Raw genomic sequence first — 2142 nt, forward strand, 5'->3', positions numbered from 1 at the left:
TTGTTTCATGTTACATTTTTTCGATATAGTCCATGAATTCAAGAGAAAACGTGGACAGTTAGATCAAGCATAAGTACGCAACATGAGCAATATTTCCCTAAAGCAAGTACCTTGACAGGGACGAGAGCCCCGACTGTGGGGAGCGCCTCCTGTGCGAGAGCAACCAGCAGGCCGTAAGTCGCGGCTTCCTCGACACCCTCGTGACTTACATCAGTGGTTTCGCGGTGTCCTTCCTCCTGCACGAAGCCCCTCTATCCCGCAACCTGCAAGCCATGAGAGCGGGTAGGAAGGGCCAAAACTGCATAGAAATATACCCGAGGTGCTCCATCACCCTGTGAGGACTCGGGGAGGCTCTCGACGAAGCTGCCCAGGCTGCCATGTCGGCGCTGAGCGGCAGGGAGGAGAGCTAGACCGCGTCTTAGACCGCGAGGGAAGCTACTGAGGGCGAGAACGACCGTTGGGACGCAGTCAGAGCCGGTCTCTGAGGACTCGTATATCTACGGTCTTCATATGCCGGGTTTCATGTATGCTTCTAAGTCAAAGTACCATTACATAGTACATCAACTTATGTTTAAGAAGCATCAGCTCAAAAGCGATCTCGAGTACAAGCAGAATTGGTAAATTGCAACGACAGATGAATATTCTATATGCAGTTCTAGTTCTTTGTCTAGAGATATGTGTAAAAAAACGATCGCAAAGATGGAATTTTCACAAGACCCGGTGGTAGAGGGCTAGTCTATTGTGTTTCTTCGGGGTCGAGTGAAGGTCGAGCTCTGTCTCGTGTGATACAGGCTAATATGGGAATGGGCGTCGGAAAGTTTCTAGTTTCGGGAAATGTATCGGGCCATTGTTTATATAATTATATTATATGGACCTTGTCGGGGCAGGCTCAGGCTTTACCAACTGCGCACATCCTCCTCGCTACAATCATGACCTACCTTGATCAAGTCACAGTGATAGGTCGCACTTTGGCAACTTAGATTTCAAACTAACTATTGAGTCTTTGGTTATGACGATGGTGAAATTCAATGATTTTCCCGATTTGGATTTTCATTCAACGGTCGAATACTTGTGTAAAGAGTTATAGAAAACGGACACAGCATCCACATATTGCAGGCGGGGCAAATGTAATTCAGATGTCTGCCAGACGCAGTTAAACTAATCATTATACTTATATTATCCTTATTTTAAGGACTTGGAACTCCTTCATAGGACTCCTCGGGCATTATTAGGTTAAGGAAAATTTATTTTTTATGGTGTATAAATATTATTGTTTATATCTGTATCCACATTACAAACTGTGGCATCGATATACCTTTGCATTGGCAATAGGCATGGCTTACATTAGCCTACGATTATATGTTATTCTGGCACTCGATCAGACGTAAAATCCTCTTCAAAAGAAAATTAATATCAGCCAAAGAGGATAAATACAATAAAGATTTTCCCATGACCGATTCCTCTAGCAGCCTATTAATCAAAAAATCTAAATATGCACAGTATACGTAAAAACGGGACGTAATGTAACTTGCAACACAACTTTTACAAATTTTTCTTCGTGCTTTTACTCGAGTTCTTGGTTGAACATGATAGTAATATCGAGGTAACTATGAATCAAACGATCAACAACTTAAATAAAAATAACTTGCATTCGGCCTTCAATCAGTAGAACAAATAACCAACGACATAAATAAGATTAATGTAGCATTCGAAAACATTTACTCAATATATCAAACAATCAACGACAACCATTAATTTGGCATTCGAAAGCGTTCAACCTTGACTTCGAGTAAACCGGAGATAATGAAACCAAATGAAACATCGGCGTTCGAAACCGCACGCGGACGACCCGACGTGGACGACTCCCATAAAAAAGTTGTGTTGAAACTTGCATCCGAAAATTTGAAACAAGCAACAAGGTGACTATTTGAGAGAGAGAGAGTGAAAAAAAAACGCTAATTTGAATTAAGAAGGAAGATTATTAAACAACTACATAGATGCATTGGTTGGGTTAGCAAAATGAAGGGAAATGTAGGTCTAATCAAGAGACAGATTTGTAACTTCTTCGTGATAATTATTTTGTATAGTATGATATACAACTGATATAAATTTGAATGTGACTACAAATAAAATAAAAGAACT

General features: G+C 41.0%; 1 protein-coding gene across 1 annotated transcript in view; it reads left to right on the top strand.

Moving 5' to 3' along the window:
* The window catches only part of LOC119586197, an 8194-nt gene extending 6052 nt beyond the window's left edge, over nucleotides 1-2142 (top strand). Inside the window, exon 6 of the mRNA XM_037934898.1 lies at nucleotides 119-2142. Within this exon, the coding sequence (XP_037790826.1) occupies nucleotides 119-338 (220 nt within the window). The 3' untranslated portion in view covers nucleotides 339-2142. The remainder of the gene's footprint in view (nucleotides 1-118) is intronic.

Source organism: Penaeus monodon, chromosome 21, assembly GCF_015228065.2.
Source record: "Penaeus monodon isolate SGIC_2016 chromosome 21, NSTDA_Pmon_1, whole genome shotgun sequence".
NCBI classification, from domain to species: domain Eukaryota; kingdom Metazoa; phylum Arthropoda; class Malacostraca; order Decapoda; family Penaeidae; genus Penaeus; species Penaeus monodon.